Source organism: Physella acuta, unplaced genomic scaffold, assembly GCF_028476545.2.
Source record: "Physella acuta isolate Inbredline_101_S28 unplaced genomic scaffold, ASM2847654v3 ptg000598l, whole genome shotgun sequence".
NCBI lineage: Eukaryota > Metazoa > Mollusca > Gastropoda > Physidae > Physella > Physella acuta.
In genome coordinates, this window is record NW_026732117.1 from 99,144 (window position 1) to 122,867 (window position 23,724).

At 33.9% G+C, this 23,724-nt stretch overlaps 1 protein-coding gene across 4 annotated transcripts in view; it reads left to right on the plus strand.

The window, feature by feature from the left end:
* LOC131947539 (polyamine-transporting ATPase 13A3) overlaps positions 1 to 21,842 on the plus strand; it is a 59,764-nt gene extending 37,922 nt beyond the window's left edge. For 2 of the 4 annotated variants that reach the window (XM_059308786.1, XM_059308788.1), the window contains exons 4-32: positions 874 to 932; positions 1,809 to 1,881; positions 2,148 to 2,233; positions 2,566 to 2,640; positions 3,325 to 3,394; positions 3,628 to 3,762; positions 3,977 to 4,043; positions 4,521 to 4,652; positions 4,875 to 5,051; positions 5,200 to 5,345; positions 5,964 to 6,164; positions 7,272 to 7,333; positions 7,446 to 7,590; positions 8,250 to 8,354; positions 8,475 to 8,631; positions 9,004 to 9,124; positions 9,314 to 9,438; positions 10,639 to 10,811; positions 11,834 to 12,021; positions 12,833 to 12,985; positions 13,108 to 13,204; positions 13,518 to 13,590; positions 13,826 to 13,976; positions 15,365 to 15,510; positions 17,664 to 17,752; positions 19,021 to 19,104; positions 19,395 to 19,538; positions 20,181 to 20,309; positions 20,423 to 21,842. In XM_059308786.1, the coding sequence (XP_059164769.1) occupies positions 874 to 932; positions 1,809 to 1,881; positions 2,148 to 2,233; positions 2,566 to 2,640; positions 3,325 to 3,394; positions 3,628 to 3,762; positions 3,977 to 4,043; positions 4,521 to 4,652; positions 4,875 to 5,051; positions 5,200 to 5,345; positions 5,964 to 6,164; positions 7,272 to 7,333; positions 7,446 to 7,590; positions 8,250 to 8,354; positions 8,475 to 8,631; positions 9,004 to 9,124; positions 9,314 to 9,438; positions 10,639 to 10,811; positions 11,834 to 12,021; positions 12,833 to 12,985; positions 13,108 to 13,204; positions 13,518 to 13,590; positions 13,826 to 13,976; positions 15,365 to 15,510; positions 17,664 to 17,752; positions 19,021 to 19,104; positions 19,395 to 19,538; positions 20,181 to 20,309; positions 20,423 to 20,548 (3,489 nt within the window). In that variant the 3' untranslated portion in view covers positions 20,549 to 21,842. The other 2 variants (XM_059308787.1, XM_059308789.1) reach the window with 2 other exon arrangements.
* Positions 21,843 to 23,724: the final 1,882 nt, after the last annotated feature.

A 23,724-nucleotide genomic window follows, 5' to 3' on the forward strand; every position in this document is an offset into this window, starting at 1 on the left:
TTCTGTGTAAACTTTCTGTCTTCACATGGATAAAATCAAATGTAATTTATCTGCTGTACAGTATAGTTTTACTCTTAGTGCTGCCCTGAAGCTTGGCTGAAGGTGTTCTATATTCTTATGAAACAAAGTTCACATATGCTAGTTTTAACATCTACAATAAATAAATATAATTAATAACACTTTTTTAGATACATAATTCTTTAGGCCTACAGATCTCATATTCACTACTTTTTAATATTGTCATAAAAGGTTGCAGAAAATCTAAATATAGCCTACATGTTATACATGTCACGTTGATATCTTAACCTAAGACCATTGTAGCTCATTGTAATGCTTTTATTGTGATAGTACCAATATAATTTTATCATGTTTGTATCTTATAGTACCAATATAATTTTATCATGTTTGTATCCTATAGGACCAGTATCATTTTATCATCTTTGTATCCTATAGGACCAGTATAATTTTATCATGTTTATATCCTATAGTACCAATATAATTTTATCATGTTTATATCCTATAGGACCAATATAATTTTATCATGTTTGTATCCTATAGGACCAGTATCATTTTATCATCTTTGTATCCTATAGGACCAGTATAATTTTATCATGTTTATATCCTATAGTACCAATATAATTTTATCATGTTTATATCCTATAGGACCAATATAATTTTATCATGTTTGTATCCTATAGTACCAATATAATTTTATCATGTTTATATCCTATAGGACCAATATAATTTTATCATGTTTGTATCCTATAGGACCAATATAATTTTATCATGTTTGTATCCTATAGGACCAATATAATTTTATCATGTTTATATCCTAAAGGACCAATATAATTTTATCATGTTTATATCCTAAAGGACCAGTATGGCTCCTATCATGTTTGTACAGTCCATACAATCACTAGAGAAGGAACAGGGTAAGTTTAAATTAAATGAGTCTTACATAGCAATTATTTACAACGAGCCGACCCGCGGCATATCATACGCCGCTATTTAGTTGTTTTTTTTTCTACTTTTCAGTTATTCATAATTTGTGAATTCGACAGTACCAACGCTGACACTGAAAATATTTCTTTAAAACACTATAAGTAGCTCTTTAAGAACCATAACCCCCCTCCCCCCCCCTTCCTCCCCCCCCCCCCCCCCCCCCCCCATCGTTTAAAATCGTTTCAAACTAAATTATCTGCCCCTAATAGCTGTCACTAAACCCGACTCCACGAAGGTAAACATAGCGTGAACCACAGCTCATTAAGACCATGTAGGGGTGGGGATGGTAGGGAGCGCGTTTACAGCTTGTTTTCTAGCGTCTCCCAGAAGAGAATTATATATATAGATTTTTCGTTTCTTAAAATTATGAGTAGAGTAATTTTACATTCTGTTCTAGAGTAAGATAATGTGCTACAGTTAAGATAATGTTACATTATATGCTACAGTTAAGATAATGTTACATTATATGCTAAAGTTAAGATAATGCTACATTATGTGTTACAGTTAAGATAATGTTACATTATGTGCTACAGTTAAGATAATGTTACATTATGTCCTAGTGTTAAGATAATGTTACATTTTGTCCTAGAGTTAAGATGTTACATTTTGTCCTAGAGTTAAGATAATGTTACATTTTGTCCTAAGATAATGTTACATTATGTGCTACAGTTAAGATAATGTTACATTATGTCCTAGAGTTAAGATAATGTTACATTTTGTCCTAGAGTTAAGATAATGTTACATTTTGTCCTAAGATAATGTTACATTATGTGCTACAGTTAAGATAATGTTACATTATGTTCTAGAGTTAAGATTAGACGGCCGAAGAAACTGTTATTCAGGAAACGTCTTCAAGAGCAGACTGTCTTCAGCCCTGAGGTAGTAGTTTTCATATTGTAAAGAAAAATATTTTTATTCGCTTTATTTGTTATCATATTATAAACCAGTAGCCTGGTTGGTAATTTGTGTCTCATACTGTAAACTTTGACGGTAAATTGTAAATAATTTTGTTAACATAATTCTTCTTGTATTATTTGAATCAAAGTTTGTATGGCCCTGAGCAGGTTAATTGTACTCCAACATGTTCTAGAACAATTTGATACTATTGTGACATGTCCTCATTTCTATACTTTGACATTCCGCAGATTGATGAAGCTCTGATCCGCTACTTCATATGTAAAAAGGTCAAGTACATATGGGACCCTGAACTTGCTCAATACATTCATCTGAGGTGAGGATTACATATAGTTTTTTGCTTGTTATTCTATTTTAATCAAATGAAATTATTTTGTCAGACAATGAAATTCCAAAAATACTGCTTTACTTTTCATTGAATTTGAAATTTCAACAGGTAGATTTTGAACCCTGTGATTATTATTATCAGTATTAATAAAACATGAAAGAATATTCTAGCTTTATTAGTTAGTTTCATTTTTTAAAATAATTACTTTACAATCTTTTGCTCAATCATTTCCAGTTGGTCTAGTTAAAATCTGGCTACTTGCCTAATAATTTGGTTTTTTAAAATGAATTACTAATTTTAGTCATATATTTTTTCCCCAGGGGTTTGGATGAGGGCTACAGACAATCTTTTTTCCACAACACCAAAGGCCTCACATCCACGGAGCAGTGCAAACGGTAAACCCCACCCACCAGCAGTTTAAAATGTGTCTTGGGGGTCATCCATAAATGACGTCACACTCGTAGGGGGGAGGGGGGGTCCGTAATTTTGTGACGATGTGTGATGAGGGGGAGGGGGGGGGGGGGTCAGATGTTGCGACATCACATTTTTGCATTATAAAAAAGCAATGTTAGAAAACGAATTTTAGACGTTATTTCGCGTTTTAGATAACTGTTTTAATAAATTGTAATAGTTTAGACAAGATTTTGGAAAAATATCGATGTTTTTAAAAAATTCAACTGTAATTTTGAGGGGGGTTGTAGGTTGAGGTGTGACGTCATTTTAGGGGGGGGGTCTGGCTTTTTGTGACGACGTGTGACGGAGGGGAGGGGGGGAGGTAAAAATCGTCAAAAAAAGCGTGACGTCATTTATGGATGACCCCTTGTGTTGAATAGAACTATCATATTTGTACAAAAATGCTTTTTAATGCATCTGCATTTTGTTGAGTATATTGTTTAACCTTAAAATGTAATAATATATTAATAGATATTTCTAGACCATCATATCTTTTTTTGTTATAATTAGTGCATCCTTTTTTTTTTTTGCTAGAAGAGACTATTCTTTATTGGACTCAATTTAAAAAAAAATGACTTGAAGATGTATGATAATGATGTTAACTAATAGATTCTTCTGTTTGATAGGCGAGTGCTGTATGGAACCAACTCCATTGGCGTCCATGTTACACCCATCTTGGTTCTTATGTTCAAGGAGGTAAAGCATTTTACTATATTATAGCTAGTGTTTTACATTTTATAATGATAGTTTTTACATATTAAACTAACAAATTATAAGTAATTTTTTAGGTTTGAAAAAAATAAATACATAGAAGAAAATAACTAGAAATAATTTAGAAATTTACTTTAAGTTAGAAATTTACTTTAAATAAGAAATAACAATAAGATACTTTGTCCAACTTATTTATTATTCGAGTGATCTGCCCCTAGGTACTCTCCCCTTTCTACATCTTCCAATTGTTCTCTATGAGCGTCTGGTACTCTGATGACTACTGGATTTATGCCACCTGCATCGTTGTCATGACAACCCTGTCTATTGCCATACAGATCTACCAGACCAGACAGGTAATCAACTTATCTCTGTTACACAACCTGTTACTGCTCTTGTTTCTCATACTTTTGTTATAAATAGTAACACAAAGCCTCTCCCACTGAGTCCTGTATCAGCTATCTCCTGTCATATTAACTGATGTAAACACATCTATTGTTGAACACATGATTTATATGTTGTATCTTTTTGAAGCCATGGATAAATGAAAGGTGAATTTTTGTTTTCTAGTTTGAGAGAGCTTTGAGAAACACAATAACATCAACAACAATTACATCAGTATTACGAGGCAATGGAGGTGAGTTGGTCAGCTAATTATGTGATAATGGAGAGCTATTATGACATAACATGGTAGCTTGGTCAAGTATTGTGACATACATGGTAGCTTGGTCAAGGATTGTGACATACAATGTAGCTGTCAAGTATTGTGACATAATAGGGTACAGTATTATGACATAAAATGGTATCTACACCCAGTATTGTGACATACATGGTAGCATTGTCCAATTTTATGGCATGCTGAAGATCTTGAAGAAACAAAATTAAAGAAAGTGAGGTTTCAGCTGTACACTTAACCAGACATGCCTTTACCCAGGACCCCCAGAAGTCATTGCCTTGGTCAGCCCTCCATCTTAGTGTGACCTCTGACTTTTTGGATTAAAGAAAGACCTTTTATCTATTAGTACATCTACTTGTAGACAAAAACTAGAAACATATAATTTTATATTAAGTTCTAACTGTTTTTGTGGTTGTAATTAGTGTAATTAATTTGCAGAGTTTGAAGACGTCCACTCAGAAGACCTGGTCCCAGGTGATGTGATAGAGATACCTCGGCACGGCTGTGACATGCAGTGTGATGCGGTCCTCATCACTGGCAACTGCATTGTTAACGAGAGCATGCTGACAGGTAATGCCTTTAGACATCAGTACTTGGTAACTGATTGCTCAAAGTGTAGATAAAGTAGAGTTCTGCTGTTTCATTGGCTAAGGCTCATGAAGACAATTTGTAGCTAGTACATCTGTTGGGCCATAGCATTTCACCCACCAAATGGAGACTAGATGTAACTTTGAAAGCAGATATTCAAGATGATGGCATGTTTGAATGTTGTTTAAATTCTATGTTCTACAGGTGAGAGTGTACCTGTGACAAAGATTCCTCTCCCCAACACAACCGGGATGAAAGAGGAGAATGACCCCGAGGTCAACATGAAGAATCATTCCCGCCACATCCTGTTCTGTGGGACCCACATCATCCAGACCAGGTTCTATGGCAACCAGAAGGTCAAGGCTGTTGTCCTGAGAACAGGTAAAAACTTCCACAACTCTACAAGAGGTCTTGTTGTCTTGAGATACAGAAATCTTCAAGAGGATTAATTATGGTTCAAATTTGCAACTGCTTCTTTTAATTTTCAGGATTTGTTTTAATATATGTATGTAAATTTGTGTATGTACAGGATTCTCAACATCTAAAGGAGATCTGGTCCGTTCCATCATGTTCCCCAAACCAGTAGACTTCAAATTCCAAAGACACGCCTACTACTTTGTTTTGGTCTTGGCTGGCATTGCCCTACTGGGCTTTGTCTACACTATTGTATTGATGGTAAGCTCAATATCACTACTTGGTTTTGTCTACACTATTGTATTGATGGTAAGCTCAATATCACTGCTTGGTTTTGTCTATACTATTGTATTGATGGTAAGCTCAATATCACTATCATAAACAGAAGTTGATGTAAATCATAATAAATTGATATCTAATTATATTGATTGCAAGTTTATTATTTGTAATCAATTTGATTGATAGTTGGTCATCTTAACTAAGAAATGTATCCATGTTAATAGATGACAGCACAATATGTTGATTAAAACCTGATATGTCAATATCTGGGTGGAAAATGTCCCACATACTTGCTGTCATTTATTTGCTTAACAATCATAGTTATGATCGCAATCCCTATTGTTCTTATTGCTGATAGTGCCTGGGAGAAGTTTAGGTGTAGGGTTTAAGGGCTAGGGCTAGAACCATGTGTAGCAATACTAACAGCGAAATACATCTTTGAATACATCCTGCCAGTGTGTTAACTTGTACCCAAACAAATGTAATAGACTGAGATTAACTTGTGTTCTCTTTTTGAAGGCCATTAACAAAGTTAAGAATGTTTCCATTCTTCTCAATATTTGTTCCTTTAATAGTTGTCAACTGAATCATCTCTCACAGGTTCTGAATGGAGATAACGCCAGCGATATCATCATTAGATCTCTGGACCTCATTACAATTGCTGTCCCACCAGCCTTGCCCGCGGCCCTTGCTGTAGGCGTGGTGTTCTCTCAGAGAAGGTTAAAGGTCAAGAATGTCTACTGCATCAGCCCCCGGGGCATCAACGTTTGTGGGACCATCAACACCGTCTGTTTTGATAAGGTCAGTTTGGGGACATTGTTTCAAATAGGAAGGGGGTTTTCAATGCATCTTGACACAATAAGTTTCAATAACCAATATATAAGTATTAAAAAAAAATTATTATCTGTATAATAAAAAAATATATATTAAAAAACAGACAGGCACTGGTTTTCAACAGTAAAAAAAATAGTTAAAATACTTTTGATGTTAATCTTGAATGAAAATGTGATGCAAAATTTTTTATGTAACACATTGCAAAACTTTGTAAAAAATAAATGATGTACTATTTCAATAATTTCAGTCCTGTTAACAAAAAAAGTTAAGCTGTGATGTTTAAATACTTTTGTTTACACAGTCAGATCTCATAAACAAAAGAAAACATGTTGCTTATCTTGTTATTAATCATTTGATATGAACTAGCATCTTAAAACGATTTTTCTTAGCGTCTCAGATTCAAATGTAAGTCTGATGAGTCAACACCAGTTTCTTATTTATTTTAAAAATAAACGGCATGTAGCACTTGAAAATCTGGACTCTTGGCACTTAAATGTCAGACTTGCTTTATCAATTTCAAACTCATTTTTGTTGACATTTAAGTATTACACAGCCTTGTGTAATTTTCATTTTGATTCTCAAAATCTTTTTAGTACAATTTAACAATTTTGTTCAGATTTTTATATGCATATAATAAGGATACTTAATTTTAATGCTTAATAATTACACATTTATGTTGCTAATTTATAAAGAAAAAAACCCATTCATCTTAAATTGCAATTAAGAACACATGCTAAATTCAGTTTTATCAGTTTTTTAAACTCATTAAATTTCACTTGTATTCTTGCTTTTAAATGAAGAATAATTTAATTTCTTTATTTGCCTGGATTCTGTGCTAAGTTGCTATCTTCATTGAGTATTGTATGCATTTCATTTTTAAAATAGTTCATTTTCTTTTGCAGTAATTTACTAAAAAATGAACCCTTTTAGTTGTTAAAAGGAGTCTTCAGAAAAACAGTTTAAAAAAATAATTACTTGTCTCCAAACAATATATTAAGAAACCGTTTAAAACTAGAAGCCTAGTGAAAATGGAATTATCTTTGAGAAATCTTACAACTGATTTTTATTTTACAGACTGGTACATTAACAGAAGATGGCTTAGACATGCATGGGGTGGCCAGAGTAGAGAAGTCTGCGTAAGTTTAACTACATTTTGGCTCCTTTTTAAAATACACTTAGATGGTAAAGCTAAAGGACAGAAAGATTTCACTTATCCTAATGGTTGTAAACTATAATCCTCTGACCCAGGTTTGACCCGCTGATTAAAGACATGACCCAGCTGACCCATGGCCCACTCCTGACAGCAATGGCCACCTGCCACTCCCTGACCATTATTGAGAGGGAAATTATGGGAGACCCATTAGATCTGATCATGTTCAACGCCACTGGCTGGGTAAGGTTCTGCAAGATGGAATTTGTTTTATTGCTATTTAATTAGAAATAGTTTTTTTTGTAAGTTCAATTTAAGATTAGAATTCAGACCTATCAAGAGTCATTTGTTAAAGTATGAACAAACCTTATTAAAATTCTGATGTGTTGTTTACTAATTATGACCATTGAAAAAGCTAAAGAACCATGGCCATTTCTTTTTGGAAATACTAAAAATATTATAAGATATTGTAATGAATTATTTCCACTTACAACTGCATCAAATGAAATAGTTACTGGTAATACAGAACAGAATTGCAAATTTTTAATCAAGTATTTCCACTATGAATAGCTTCAGATGAAACAGTAAATATTTTCAGATAGAATTGCAAATTGTAATCAAACTAACAACAGCATCAGATAAAGTAGTAAATATTATAGACTAAACCTGAAATAAATAATTTCTGCCCACGACAGCATTAGATGAAATAGTAAATATCATATACTAAACCTACAAGTTTGATGAAATAAATAATTTTCGCTAACAACAGCATTAGATGAACTAGTAAATATATACTAAACCTGCAAGTTTGATGAAATAATTAATTACCGCAATTAATTACCGCTAACAACAGCATGAGATGAAATAGTAAGTTTGATGAAATCAACTATTTCCTCTGCCAGCAACTTGAGGAACCAGGCCCAGATGAGACCAGGTTTGACATGATGACACCCACCATTGTGCGGCCAACACCAGCAGCTTTCTCCAAACGCTTGTCAGATGATGCAGTATGTATCACCTTGACCAAATTTTTTTCCAGTTGTTTTTAACTTGGTTTCAGTTAGCCCATTTAAAAAATGTCATTTTTTAAACAGTTAGTTATTGTATTTCCATGATTGTTTCATCAGCTGGCTGGTGGTGATGTGGGTATTGTGAGACAGTTCCCCTTCTCGTCCTCGCTTCAAAGAATGTCTGTGATCACAAGAACCCTTGGTGCAAGCAACTTTGACCTGTATGTCAAGGGATCCCCAGAGATGATATCCAGCTTATCTAAACCTGAAACAAGTAGGTTTAAAAAACACAATATCACGAGCTTTTAATGCTAGCTTATGTTTGGTTTTGTTAAAATTTCATTTTCTTATTCTAATTTGTTTTTGAAAAAAAGTCTGCTTCAATGGTGAACTTCTGTTTTGTGTGCATTAGCATAATTATTAAATTTGAGATGTGAGAAAAGAAAAATTCAGTTCAAAAATATTTTTTTTCCGTTTTGAACTAAAGTGATTAGTACCTTCCTTTTAAAATATTTTAAAAATAGTTTACAAAAATTATCGCAAGGTCGCAAATTTTAGTTATATTTTTAATAATTATTTCTTAAAGGCTTAGGTAGCTTTGAGTTTAACATTTAGTAAAGGTTACGACAATATTTTCTTTCTCTAGTCCCATTTGATTTCCATCAAGTTTTGCTGTCATACACACAGCATGGATACAGAGTTATTGCACTTGCTTGGAAGCAGCTTCCAACTAAGCTGAATTATGTTAAAGTCCAAAGAGTTAGCAGGTAAGTTGACACAACCCACCATGATTGAAAATAATGAAACAGAAGATGATAAATAAATCAAACAAGTTGATTGTTTAGATGGTTGTAGAATTTGTAAGGGTCATTTGTTGTATAAATTTTTCTACACTATTGTTTCTTAAAGGTTTTGAAAAGACAAAACTGTACTTAAAGTGTTTTGAATTCTTGTAGAGAGCAGTTGGAAAATGAACTGATCTTCTTAGGGTTGTTGATTATGGAGAACCGTCTAAAGCCGCAGTCTGCACCAGTGATTTGTGAACTGAATGAAGCTGATATTCGCACCATAATGGTCACTGGTGAGTCTAAGTGATAGAATGAATTTTTTTTTTTATTGCTGGCCTGTTATTTGTTTGAAGACTAGTGTTAGAGGTTTTGTTTGACGTGTTAAAAATTTATATGCTAGGACAAACAAACCAGTAATAATTAATTAGATCATTTTATTCTAAAGTATTACTAGTTCTATCAATATGTTTTGATCCCGTCCATTTCATATCCCCATCTACATTGCTAGACATTATCCCCTTCTCTATTGCTGGATCTGTTGCCCTAACTGTAACTAATCCCCCAACACTTATCACTATCCCTTAAACTTGGACTTAACTCAAACTTAGGCCTCACTGCCTTTTGCTCTGCTAGGTAAATAAACCGGGAGTGATCTCCCCTAAACTTTCTCGGACATTCTAATATAAAACTACGAGGGATGGCAACTCAGGACATAGACAATATTTGTAATCCATTTTTAATTACTTAAACTTTTTATAATAGAATGGAATCTCGTAAAAAAAAAAAAAGAATTGCACACTAAGTGAACGCCTAATAAAATGTGCATAATAGTGCGCAATATTATTAGTACTTTATAAATTTACATGCGTTTTTTGAGAAATCGGAAGTAGCGTAAATTACTACTTCCCGGTCAACGGAAAATTACTCAAAATTTGACAGAAGGTAGAGTATTAGATCTTTTACTTACATGTGAAATTTCATTTATCTATCTGAAATAGTACTCAAGTTATAGGCTTTTGAAAAATTCAAAGTAGAAAAAGTACCACTTCCGGTTATCGGAAATCGCTCAAAAGTTGATACGGATCTACGATTTTGATAAAATACTTATATATGAAATTTCATCAACCTAGCTGTAACGGTACTCAAGTAATCGTGTTTACACACAGACACACACACACAGACATACAGACAAGATTGCAAAATTATGTTTTTCCATATCAGTGAGGTGTAAAACGTCGAACAATACTTTCTCTATACTTCGTATTTACGAGAAAGTAAAAAGTACCTTTTTGAACCTTATGCCCATGGGGAAGGTGAAGTAGATTTCACCTTTTTTCATTGACCTCAGCATATGAGGGGATACTTTCCATGACCTAACATTGACCCCAGCCCTAACCTTGACCCCAGCCCTAGCCTTGAACCTGGCCAAAACCTTGACCCCAGCCCTAACCTTGACCCCCAGCCTGGTAAAGCTAATGTTTTGTATTGCACAGGTGACAACATGCTGACAGCCCTGAGTGTGGCCAGAGAGTGTAAGATGGTGGACAAGACTGACCGCATCATCCTAGTTCAGGCGTACCCCCCCACCTCTGTCCAGTCTGACGTGACCCTGGAGTTTGTCTACGCTGATGACAGTAATGCCAAGGTTGAGGAAGTTATCGCCATGGTAAGCTGGGATGTTTGCTTGCTCTTTCCATAAGCGTTTGAGTGTTTTTCAAATAGGTGTAGCTATCTGAGATGGTTGTGGTTTATTTAATGTGATCAGCTTTAGAAGTAGGTGTAGCTATCTGAGATGGTTGTGGTTTATTTAATGTGATCAGCTTTAGAAGTAGGTGTAGCTATCTGAGATGGTTGTGGTTTATTTAATGTGATCAGCTTTAGAAGTAGGTGTAGCTATCTGAGATGGTTGTGGTTTATTTAATGTGATCAGCTTTAGAAGTAGGTGTAGCTATCTGAGATGGTTGTGGTTTATTTAATGTGATCAGCTTTAGAAGTAGGTGTAGCTATCTGAGATGGTTGTGGTTTATTTAATGTGATCAGCTTTAGAAGTAGGTGTAGCTATCTGAGATGGTTGTGGTTTATTTAATGTGATCAGCTTTAGAAGTAGGTGTAGCTATCTGAGATGGTTGTGGTTTATTTAATGTGATCAGCTTTAGAAGTAGGTGTAGCTATCTGAGATGGTTGTGGTTTATTTAATGTGATCAGCTTTAGAAGTAGGTGTAGCTATCTGAGATGGTTGTGGTTTATTTAATGTGATCAGCTTTAGAAGTAGGTGTAGCTATCTGAGATGGTTGTGGTTTATTTAATGTGATCAGCTTTAGAAGTAGGTGTAGCTATCTGAGATGGTTGTGGTTTATTTAATGTGATCAGCTTCAGGAAGCATTTTTTCACCTGGACCTAAAACCTCCATTCCCCTCCCCACCTCTTCCCCACTCCTTCAACAGTGTCCTTCAACATCATGCTGTTTCAGGCAATGCATGTTTAGTTTAAGAGCAATTAGAAACGTTTCTCGTGTTGTGTATTCAGATTTTGCTTTAATTAAATGTTTAAATAGTCCCATTACGATTCAGGGCCTCAATTATACAGGATACATTAACTGACCTGAAAAGTCTTAATTTTTTAGAAGCAAGGAACGGAAACTTGAATTAAATGATAGAAAATCCCATTTGTTTTTTCCCCACCCAACAGGAAAACAAAAGAATTCAGATTGATGAAGACAGCCAGAGGTTTCACTTTGCCCTGACAGGAAAGACATGGGGAGTTATCCGTCAACACTGTCCAGATCTGCTGAAAAAAATTGTCGTCAGAGGCGCTGTGTTTGCCAGGATGGGCCCAGATCAGAAGGGACAGCTGGTTGAAGTTTTGCAGGATGTTGGGTAAGTTATTTGGGCAGAGTCAAACTGTTGGGCAGTTCCATGTTTTTGGACGATTCCCTATTTATGGGTGGGGTCAGATTTTAGCTGCTTTTCTGAACTATATTTTATTAAATATGTATTTAAAATTAAAAAGCTTGCACCAAACTTTCAATCCATGTGCTAAACATCTCAAGTTTATAAAATTAAAAATGTTGAAACGATTTTTACCATGTTGATATTTTTAAATTTTGGGTTATAAATTTAGTGACAATGCAAAGTATTAAATGTTTATCAAGAGACTTTAAAATATACACATTGTGTAGAAAAAACTTAAAAAATACTGGGCAGTATAGGTACTATACTGGGCAGTATAGGTACTATACTGCCCAGTATAGGTACTATACTGGGCAGTATAGGTACTATACTGGGCAGTATAGGTACTATACTGGGCAGTATAGGTACTATACTGGGCAGTATAGGTACTATACTGCCCAGTATAGGTACTATACTGGGCAGTATAGGTACTATACTGGGCAGTATAGGTACTATACTGCCCAGTATAGGTACTATACTGGGCAGTATAGGTACTATACTGGGCAGTATAGGTACTATACTGGGCAGTATAGGTACTATACTGCCCAGTATAGGTACTATACTGGGCAGTATAGGTACTATACTGGGCAGTATAGGTACTATACTGGGCAGTATAGGTACTATACTGGGCAGTATAGGTACTATACTGGGCAGTATAGGTACTATACTGGGCAGTATAGGTACTATACTGCATGAATTTCTGAATGTAGCTTGAGAATTGTCTGATTTTCTTCTCTAGTTATTATGTTGGTATGTGCGGTGATGGTGCCAATGATTGTGGTGCTTTAAAAACTGCACACATGGGAATCTCCCTGTCTGAAGCTGAAGCCTCTGTGGCATCTCCATTCACATCCAAAACTCCAACCATAGAATGTGTACCCAATGTTATCAAGTAAGTTAACAACCCAAGTGTACCTAAAACCGATGACTGAATTCTGTTCTCTACCTCATATAAAAATAAATACAGAATTTCATTGTTTACCACTTTTCTTGACTAAATTACTTTTTATCCAGAGAAGGCAGAGCTGCCCTGGTCACCTCATTTGGTGTGTTCAAATACATTGCCTGCTACAGCTTGACCCAGTTTACATCTGTACTCATCTTGTATTGGGTGAGTTTAAAAAAAAATAGGCCAAACTTTTGATCTAACAATAAATTGGTGTTTGCCTAGTTCAACCAAGCGTTTGATCTAACAATAAAATGGTGTTAGCTTAGTTCAGCCAAGCTTTTGATCTAACAATAAAATGGTGTTTGCTTAGTTCAGGCAAGCTTTAAAATATTTAGATCTAACAATAAATTGGTGTTTCCTAATTTATTACTTCTCTAAATTATTGCCGTTTATTTTTAAAATTATTAGACCGATTATTTCATTTACTTTTTGAAAATAAACTTTATACTATTTTGTTTTTGATTTTCTGAACTAGATTGGTGCTAACTTGACAGATGCTGAGTTTCTGTTCACGGATTTGTTTATTATCTCAACCTTCAGTATCACATGTAAGATTAGTTCATTATCCCTTACTATTTAAATGATTTAATTTTGAAAAAGCAGTTTTAATAACATTGGGCAAGACTTAGTTTGTGGCAATAAAATCCTAATAATCAGTGTACAAGAAAAAAGATAACACAGACATTGCAAGATTACCATTTACACATGAAGAAACAAATTGTAGTAAAGGAATTTAATGATATTACTATTGTTTAAGCCAAACTTTTTCCCCCTAACTTTCAGTCAGCAGAACAGCCCCCTATGATGAACTTGTGAGAGAGAGACCACTTGTCAGCCTGCTCAGTCTCAGCCCTATTATGGGCATTGTTTCTCAGATGCTTCTTGTCATTGCTGCTCAGACGTTTATGTATTTTTATATTAAAGAACAACCCTGGTATGTTTGGGTAACTAGACTGTACATGTCTGCAAATTGTGTGTTTAGTCACTGTTAACATTGTTCACCACAAATTATAAATAGTTTACACATTCATCATCATTTGCTTTTTTTGCTGTGTAAAAAAAAAGGTAAAATCACAATATAGCGTTGGTTATTGTTCCAGAACTGTACAGCAGTAAAAAACAGTAAAACCATGGTGTAGTCTGTCGAGCGATTCCGGAAACCACAGGAAATACTGTTAACCATCATTTATTTGCCGCCATATTATTTTTAATACATAATGTTAAAAAATGTGCAAGGATTGATTTTAGTTGCATTTTAAATACTGTTTTGCTAATTATTTTGTTTTTCCAATTATTTTAAGTATTTTTAAGTGTATGTGCTAATTATTGCTGCTTCTAAACATTGTTCTAATTCTTACTAATTTTAACTTTAGTAAATCTAATCGTCTTATTTTACTGGCAGAACTAGAGCTAGTTGCTGCAAATCATCTGCAGGTTTTTTTCTGTGTTTCTTAAAATAACATTAATTTCTTCACTCGACTTTATTAATAATATTTAGATTTACTAGTTGTTGCTAATTTTCTGTCAATTAAACATTAAATTAAGTTAAAACATTAATTTAATTCTTATTTCAACGGTCAAATAAACTATGGTTTACAGTAACGAATGTTACCCAAACTCAACAATCATTACCAGATAATTTCCGACACTATATTGTGATTTTACAAAAAAAACCCTAATATTTTTTAAAATAGCAGCAAACTTTGATAACTTCAAGTAAGTAGTTTTGGGCAATGTTAGCTAATAGAGCAAATGACCAACTGGCACAGAGATAAATGAACTTTATTTAGTCTTAAGCTTTGTCATAGCATTGTCAGTAATGTATCAACTAGAAAAGGCAATGTTTAGAATGTTGAAATAGTTTGCTTGTAAATTTCCTGGTAAACATATAGAAATTTTGTTTCTGTAATTGACAGTAAGTGAGTGAGACAGTAGATGCCACATTGAAGTTTAGGCTATAAATAGAAGGATATGAAAGTAGAAGTATCCAGTTATACAAAACTTCTAATTTACAAATGCAAGAAACAATAATGTGACCTTTGTTGTTTTCCAAAATTACCAATTAAAAATAAAAGATAGCTCCATATTTTGCTGTTTCCCGATTCCCAAAAGTTTAAAGTCTTGGAAGTAACTATAAGAAGAGGAGTTATTTTTAAAAAAAATTGAAAAAAAGGATTTTAAAAGAAAACCTAATTAAATATATTGCTTATTCATTATTATATTGAGATAATCATAAAAAGTCAGTGCTTTTATAGATCAAACTAGTAGCTTTGTGTGTCATAAAACTTGTTTGTTGCATAAATTACAATGATTTATCAACAGGTTTGTGCCCTTCAAAGACAATGAGGATGATGACTACACTTGTTATGAGAACGCTGCCGTTTTTCTGATGTCTGCCTATCAGTACATAATCCTGGCTATAACTTTTGCTAAAGGAGCGCCATACAGGAAATCTATTTTTAGCAATTGTAAGTAGTTTTTTAATCAGATTATGCTTTACAGAATAAAGTTAGAATTAGAAAAAAATAACTAGATTGCAACTCTTAATCCATTCAAGCACAGCCATTGTTATGGTAATTTAAAAAGAAAGTTGCGTAATAAAGAATGCAATTTTGATTCAATTTTCTTAAGTTTTTGAACATTTATTTATTATTGAAGCTGGCAAATTTAGAGTAAAGCTGTTTTTTTGTTTTGTTTTTTTGGCTATTAGCAAAAAAATGCACAATTTAAGTGGTCTATTTGTATTGTTAGTTCTATAAATAAAAAAGATAGTCCAGCAGCAATGGCTGTGGCTAATGTAGCAGGTAAGTCTTGACATGTCCTTACACAGAACAAAAATAGTATGAAAACCATCTTGCTCTATTAAAAATAGTGTTAATGTTAACCCTTTAATTACCATATAAAACCACATAAAATAGTGATTTTTGAGTAAGATTCAGAGTACGAATCTGATCTAGAATAAACATTTAACTGTTCAATTGTACTCATAAAATCAAAATTTTATATTGGGACAGTTGCATTATGGGTGTTAATGGGTTAAAAATATAATTTTTTTTATTCAAAATGAGGATGTGTTGTAAAACATTGCACACTTGGATGGTTTTTCTCAGTTCGTTATTAGAATTAACCTGAGTAGGTGGTAAAAGGGAATATCACTGTCCTTGACCTTTGATAAGTGACATTGGTGTTTTAAATTAATTAAATGGCCTGGCTTCAGTTTGATTGCTACTGACTAGCCAGGCACAAATTCCACATCTAGCTCAGCCAAAATGGACTAGTCCAAACAAATGACTTTTCTAACCCAGAAAAAATGATTAACCATTCCAGACAGTAAATCCTTCTACCCCAACAAAAGTGGACTAGTCCAGACTATACTTTTCTACTTTAGTAAAAATGATTAACCTATCTAGACAGTACATTCTACTACACTATAAAAAGTGGACTGGTCCAGACAGTTAATTCTACTATTCCATCAAAAGTGGACTGGTCCAGATTATTTTCCTACCCAAGTAAAATGGTGGAGCAGTTCAGGCAGTAAATCCTTGAACCCCAGCAAATGTGGATTAGTCCACCTCAGACAGGTCATTCCTGGTGATTTTTTTCTTTATCCATTTTGATTCAAAACAAAATGAATGCCTTTAACAGCTGCATAAGTGGTTAGCACTTCTAAACAAATATATTATTGAATATACCATTGTTCCTAAAAAATATTTTAAATTTATTTTACAATTGTGATTTTACAAATTGTACATATTAATATATCAACTTTGTAATGTGTAAAAAAAAAACCCAAGAAAACCCATTGTTATGGTGTGAGATGTAAAATTTGATCTGGCCAATGTACATAAGGCATAAAGAAAAACATTTCTGAGGACACAAGAACACAGCTTGCTGGAGGCACCTACTCAGGTCTATATTCTTCTAGACTCACCAGCTTGGTTTATTTATGATTTTTTTAATATCTTGAGCATGAAAGGAAGCCAGTTCTTATGTGTGCATTACATACACTCCAAAATTTGGAATGTCCATTTTAGGCATAGGGTGTTTGTATAACCACAGTGGACAATATTTAGTAGTGCAAATGACAATTTTAGGGAGCAGAGCCTGAGAGGCTGTGCTGATGTGTACATGTCAGAGAGGTTCTAAAGCAGCATGGGGCTGTCTGGATGCAGTCAATAAGCACAAGTCGCTACAAACGAAGTTCCAACTCCTAGCGGCGACCATTTAAACACACCAGGTGCCTTTTTTGCAAAAGCTGAGTTAAAGGTGAAATAAAAAGCCATGTAGCACCTTGAGGCAGCATCTTCTGTGAAAAAAGAAGTACTGCCTGTTCCTGACGTTTGAATTGTAGGTACTCTGTGAACCATGAGTAAGTCTGAAGAGATTGTTAGCCTTGTGATTGTGTGGACAATAAAGATTAAAAGTTCATAGTTTAAACAACTTTTTCGCCTTTTTTTGTATAGATGATTTTGTTTGACTGAGGGGTGTGTGAAAAAAAAAAAAGATTAAATGTTTGTGAATGAATGAGACTTGTCAGGACAGTGAAAACAAAACTCATGAAAGTTTACTGTCATTGATAGTATTGTGTACAGTTTGTATATGCCTATGTTTTCTCTTTCAGGGTGGTTGCTGGCTAACTTTGCTGTCACTCTGGCTGGAGCTGTCTGGATCACAATGTACCCCACAGAAGGACTTGCCGATCTCATGCAGGTAAGACGTCTTCCTTTTTCATTGAACCCACTTTATTAAGTCCCCATCTAATCGCTTCATCACTGACCAATTAATTAAGCCCCAGTTTAATTCCTTCATCTTTGACCCCATTTAATTAAGACCCAGTCTAAATCATCACTGATTCCAACTAACTAAGTCTTAGACTCATTTCTTCCTCGCTGAACCCAGTTAATTGTCAAATAGACCTTAACAGCAACTACAGTATTTAAAAAAAAAATAACACTTTATTAATTTTTTAAGGAATTTTTATTTATGATCTGCGACCATATAGATCTGTGTTTTTATTGCCCTTTAAACTATTTGCTGGATGATTAGTTTAAAAAAAAGTATTATCACATAATTAATACATGTTTACCAATTCTAACATACTTTACCATGTGCTTTGACTTACTAGATGACTTCTATGCATGTCAGTGTTTGTTCTTCATTCACACAAACACAAGCTATATCAGCAGATACCTTTAAGAGAGCTGTGAGGTCTGCTCCAACAGTTTTATCTGCCCCAATCTGCTATCTTTATTCCCCTCTTCTCCTCTCCTTAGACTTACCAGCCATACTGCAATTTGTCTGCAGAATTACAGTTTTATCTCATTGGTTCAAACTCATAGCTTGATCATGTTCCAGGTTCAAAACATCTGCAGTAAGGATGATATTTCAGAAGAGTTTTATGCAGCATGAAGATTTCAGGGGAATTTTTTACACATTTTTTTCCCAGCAGAATTAAAACAACATATACCTATAGTTATAGACTGTGCTTAGTGATGTAATTTAGTTATCCTTTATCCTACAAACTTCCTCATTACAATATATGAATCTATCATCATGCAAACAGACAGGTTTTGCAGATCAGCAGTTTCAATAGGGACTTTAATTCATTGTTTACCTTAATTAATTGAAGCTGGAAACATGCTAGTAGAATTATTTTCTAATTTATCTTACCCAGAGGCTCTACTTTAACTGGGCCATTGGTATAAAATCTTTCTAAACTTGATATGTGACAGCTTTAAACAATTATGTTTTTAAGATAATGTTAATGTCAAACATTTGTTCTTTCATTTATTGAAATCTGTTCATGAAAAATTACTTTATAAATCTCCTTTAAACTCAAACATATTATTCTAATAATACCAAACAGTTATAGTCATAACAGGTTATTCCCCCTCTTCAGCTGAGGATAAGGTGAATGTGTGTCATGTGCAAGCTGTTTTGATGCTAGAAAGTGACCTTTGAACTTTGAATGTTTACAGCTCAAGCTCATCCCTTCAATCAAGTACAGAGCATTTTTCATTGGCATAGCCTTTATACAGTTTGTCTTGTCATACGTGGTTGAGGTGAGTTTATTGGCATAGCCTTTATACAGTTTGTCTTGTCATACGTGGTCGAGGTGAGTTTATTGGCATGGCGTTTATACAGTTTGTCTTGTCCTATGTGGTTGAGGTGAGCTCACAAGACTCCAATGTTTATTTAAAAATGTCAAACTAACCATGTTTGTTTTCTTTGTAAAGAAACACAAAACACCTGTTTAGTTTGACTCCAGCCATAGTTAAAATATATTTTTCTATTAATGTAAGTATGTAAAACTACAGCCACGCTGAATTTTTAAATTTTATTTCTATTTTAGAAATTCCTGATTGACAATGAGATTTTGCGAGACAAGTTGGCCAACTGTCTGAAAGGTTGCCTGCCCTCACAGGATCTGGCCTATCATAAAATAGAATCAGAGTTTGAGAAAGATCCATCCTGGCCCCCTGTGTCAGACAAGAAGGTACTCATTGAAATTCTTTTTTTTTTTGATGAAGGCAGCTTCGGTCCTGATTGATAAATCATTGAAACGACACTTTGTGATTTTTTGATGAAGGCAGCTTCGGTCCTGATTGATAAATCATTGAAACGACACTTTGTGATTTTTTGATGAAGGCAGCTTCGGTCCTGATTGATAAATCATTGAAACGACACTTTGTGATTTTTTGATGAAGGCAGCTTCGGTCCTGATTGATAAATCATTGAAATGACACTTTGTGATTTTTTGATGAAGGCAGCTTCGGTCCTGTTTGATAAATCATTGAAATGACACTTTGTGATTTTTTTATGAAGGCAGCTTCGATCCTGATTGATAAATCATTGAAACGACACTTTGTGATTTTTTGATGAAGGCAGCTTCGGTCCTGATTGATAAATCATTGAAACGACACTTTGTGATTTTTTGATGAAGGCAGCTTCGGTCCTGATTGATAAATCATTGAAATGACACTTTGTGATTTTTTGATGAAGGCAGCTTCGGTTCTGATTGATAAATCATTGAAATGACACTTTGTGATTTTTTGATGAAGGCAGCTTCGATCCAGATTGTTAAATTAATCATTTTGTCTTGTTACCTGTGTTCTCACCTGTGTGTTGTTTGTGCTAGGTTGATCTGGCTGAGATCTTCCAGCGTCTAGAGAACCTCCATCAAGGGAATCCAAATTCAGAAGAGATACAAAACTCACTGGACGATGTCCTAGATTCTGACCCAGATGACAATGAATATATAACACAGGTAATTTGAAAGAATACTTGTTTTTAGGAAACGTCTTCTTTTTTAAAATAATTATTTTAATTAATTTTTTTTAACCCATGCCTGTAAAAAATGCATTTTTGTATGTTAACCAGCAGACACAGAGGGAGACGTCATTCTCTGACCCCGCTAGAGACTCACTGCTCCACCCTGCTAATAACCAGGACATAATCATCAATGTGGGCTATGAGAACCAGAATGGTGAAAGCACAATGTTATAGCACTCCTTCACCAAATTAACTAGCCATTCAATGCATTCAATATTTAATTACCATTTTAAAAATTTTGAACTTTGTACAATTTTTATATCATAGTATTTATAGTTAGTCTAGCTTACAGTATGTGGTTTAAGGTCTTTATCTGCCGGTGCTGTAGTCAATTTGTTTTTTTACATGCATGAAATATTTATAATTAGACCAAACTTAAAAGACTGAAGCTGATGATACTACTTACAAGTATCCTGTACTGCTTCTACTTTCAGTTAATATTCTTGAACAAATAAATAATATTTGCATTAAAATGTATTTAGTATAAAGTGTGGAAAAGATTAGAAGATAAAAATGTTTTGAAATGAATTTTTTTTAATAACTAAAAGCAATTAGACGTGATTAGAGGTATTGCTTATTGTGAAATAAAGTTATCAAGAACTTATATTGTAATTTAAAATATTTCACACTTTTGCTCAACGATTTTAACAAAATGATTTGTACAATATTTCATGTTTTGCTTTTGTGGATTTTACTAGCAAGTTGTTTAATGTAAAAAAAAAAAACCAATGCTTTGCTGTTTTTATAAATTACAGCTTCATTATAAAATGAGTAATTGATGTTTGGAAATGTTTCAATGATCTAGTGCATGATTTGTTTCCCCTTGATGAAAGTTATTTTTCAAGTATTTGAGAACAAGTTTCAAGTGAGTTGAATGCCTCGAGCTGAATTGTATTTAACATAACTTGTATGAGACTGCTGATGTTTACAAGACATATGTATGTAAATTTATTGAATTACGATTGAATTATTTTGTTACAAGATAATGATTGTTATAAGACTTGAATGTGTATGATTCTTCCAAGAAAACAGTTTTTTGTGGAGTAGTTTTTAAATGAATGTATATAGTTTCTGGTGTGATTGTTTGTAAATTTTATCACCTCTCTGATTTTATGGAAGTTATATTGCAAATATCTACAGAATGAAGCATGCACATGTAAAAAAATCTTGGTTTTTGATGTGAAACAAAGTTTGTGTGTGATTGTTTCTTCTGTTCACTAGTTGATTGGTTTATGAGTTAGTTAACTTATGATGTGAACTTTGACCCTTGCCTATATCTTGCTGAATCTTTTCTGACAAATTTCCTGGGGTTTAACACAAGGTGTATGTCTGTGTCAGCTTGACAAAAACCAGTTCAATGTTTTATTTCCCAATCAGTACAGAAGTACATTCCATCATGAGTAAACACAGAAGTGCCTACGTCTTTTGCATTTCATCATCGCGGCAACAACCATCACAGCGTGTCCCCCTCCACAACCTGTCCCCCTCAACCATCACAGCGTGTCCCCCTCCACAACCTGTCCCCCTCAACCATCACAGCGTGTCCCCCTCCACAACCTGTCCTCCTCAACCATCACAGCGTGTCCCCCTCCGCAACCTGTCCCCCTCCACCAACACAACCTGTCCCCCTCCATTCAACACATCTAATTATAGACATCAAATTGTAACATTTCTCTTTGATTGGCCACTGAACACCCAGCAGGCTAGTGAATCCTGATGCTAGCTTGGCAAGTCAAATTATACGTTAAGTTTATGAACTCATGTATGGCTCACATTGTATATAGTTACAGTTGTACGACAAATATTTTCATTTATTTTGAAAATTAATGCCAATTTGTAAACACAAGAAAAGTTTTTAACAAAATTATTTCATTTATTTTGCCTTTCTATTGAACTTTTTATCTATCTATATTTTCCTGCTGTATATGTGTGATCATTTCACACTTTTCCCTATAGACGGTCATGTAAAAAAAATATCAGTTGTTCTACACACCCTGCTCAAGATGTCAACTGGACACTGTCGAACTTTTTCCTTGATTGTTACTTTTTCTTGTTGTGCTCATATAGATATTCAGCCATGGTTAAGTAACATAAAATTGTTTAAAAGTAGCACACATGGTGTTGTATACAGTTCTGATTCTTAGAACTGGCTCTTTACTACAATAGAATTGGCTGGTCACCACACTACATAAGAATTCCATTGGCTTCTTTTTACACTAGTTAGATTTCTTTCGTCTCAGATAAAATTTTTAAGTATTCTGTCCAGGAAATTCAAAATATTTTAAAGGAGCTGACTTCAATTATTCTTTATGACAATTATTTTACACTAATTGTTTTTGATTCAAGCTATTTCATGGTGTAATAAAATGTTTAGCATGTTCTAAAAAAAAATAATAGACTGACTTACATCCAGTTTATCAAGTTAAGTCAAGCATCCTAAGTCAAGCTCAATGTCCCATGTTAAGTTCTGCAACCCAAGTTAAGTCTAGCAACAAGTTACCTGTCTATCTTCTTCCAATACCTACACCTATGCATTCACTTATATTTGTGTCCTGACTGGTATCTGGTTCTGTTTCTCTCCGTTATCTCATGTAACGTCAGGGTGTTTCTACATCTGAATATTGTATACCAATATTTCTTCTCAGCTGTCTTTAATATATCAATGCTGTGCAAGTATTATGTTCTCTATTTTAAAAAATGTTATTTATTTATATTATGAACCAACTTCTATACAGGCCTAGAAATAAGAATTCACAACTTGCTATGTTAAGATAACAAAATATAACCTAGGCCTACCAAGAAATACGAATTCTACTTTTATAACTATTAATATAATAACATTATGTTTCCTCTACTAGATGTTGATTGTTTATTGATATTCAACAGTTTCAGTTTTGGATTGAATTAGTATAGTAATTTTTTTTACATTTTACAAAGATAATTTTTTAGGTGGTATCACCTAACACTAAAAGATTAGCTACATCTGTGAGAATGTAATTCCTTTTCACATTTTGTTTTTATTGCTTTGAAATAATTTAAAGATGCATTAATTTCAAGTTTACCAATAATAGTTGAACAATGACATTGAGAGGGAGGGGGGGGGGATGAGAGGGTCAGTAGTTATTATTTGTTTTATTTTTCTATAATTTGTGGCCCTTGTTTCCAGACTTGATGACCAAACAGATGTGATAACTGAAAACAGATTTTTGTACCAGTAGACAAGCAAGGGTTTTATTGTTAAGCTATTGATATTTTGTTCAGCCATGCACTGAGATTGTGATTGTTCACACGAGGGTGTCCTTATTTCTCTCACTCAGTCCTTATAAAAATGTTTACTCTAAACACTGGGG